The following is a 750-nucleotide window of genomic DNA, read 5'->3' as shown; positions in this document are numbered from 1 at the left end:
GTGGAGATACCAGGCTGGGCAGGAGGTGGAGGTGTTGGAGTGGGCAGCAGGGCTTGGTGGAGGTCCCGGGGGGCCCAGCCAGCTGTGCCACCACCCGCAGGCTCAGGCCATCCACGAATCCAGCCGCTTTGAGGAGGAGATCAAGGCAGAGCAGGAGGAGAAGAAGAAGCAGGCTGAGGAGCTGAAGCAGAGGAAGGCAGCCTTCAAGGAGCTGCAATCCACCTTCAAGCAGTGACCACCGGGCTGGGCAGGACTGGAACGCGGTGCCCGGGGGCCGGGAATACCGGGAATGCTGTGTGTGCCACGTGGGGTGGGAGCCCTGCCCGGGGCTCCCCGAACAGGAGCCTGGTCAGCCCCAGCTCCCCCCTGCTCTGCTGTCTCTAGGTGTTGTTCGTGCCCCCCCCCAGCATCTCCCCACCCCCCCCCGAGGGGCAGCAGCACCCTGACCCCTGCCCAGGGGTTGTTGCCACCAGGGGAGCTGTGCCTGGATTAGTGTCCCCCACCCTGGGACAGCTGTACCCCAGGAGCTGTACCCCATGTCGTGTGTCATGCATGTGCTGCCAGGGTTGCAGGGCAGGGGGGTGGCCCTGGGTGGGGGGGTCAAGGTGGCCGTGGGTGCCTGTGGGTGTTGCCACGTGGGGCTGATTCACACCTCGAGGCTCATGCCAAAAAACCTGTGTGTATTTGTCTGTGTGTGTGTGTGTGTGTGTGTGTGTGTGTGTGTGTGTGTGTGTTCAGGGGGGCCCCCCC

General features: G+C 65.1%; 1 protein-coding gene across 1 annotated transcript in view; it reads left to right on the top strand.

Annotated features, from left to right (window-relative positions):
- FHAD1 (forkhead-associated (FHA) phosphopeptide binding domain 1) overlaps positions 1-235 on the top strand; it is a 21,547-nt gene extending 21,312 nt beyond the window's left edge. The window contains 1 exon segment of the mRNA XM_010005224.1: positions 101-235. Within this exon segment, the coding sequence (XP_010003526.1) occupies positions 101-235 (135 nt within the window).
- The last annotated feature ends 515 nt before the right edge of the window (positions 236-750 follow it).

The sequence above is a fragment of the Chaetura pelagica genome, unplaced genomic scaffold (assembly GCF_000747805.2).
Source record: "Chaetura pelagica isolate M959 unplaced genomic scaffold, ChaPel_1.0 scaffold159, whole genome shotgun sequence".
NCBI lineage: Eukaryota > Metazoa > Chordata > Aves > Apodiformes > Apodidae > Chaetura > Chaetura pelagica.
Note: the sequence above shows the minus strand (reverse complement) of the source record. Positions and strands in the feature narration are given on the sequence as shown.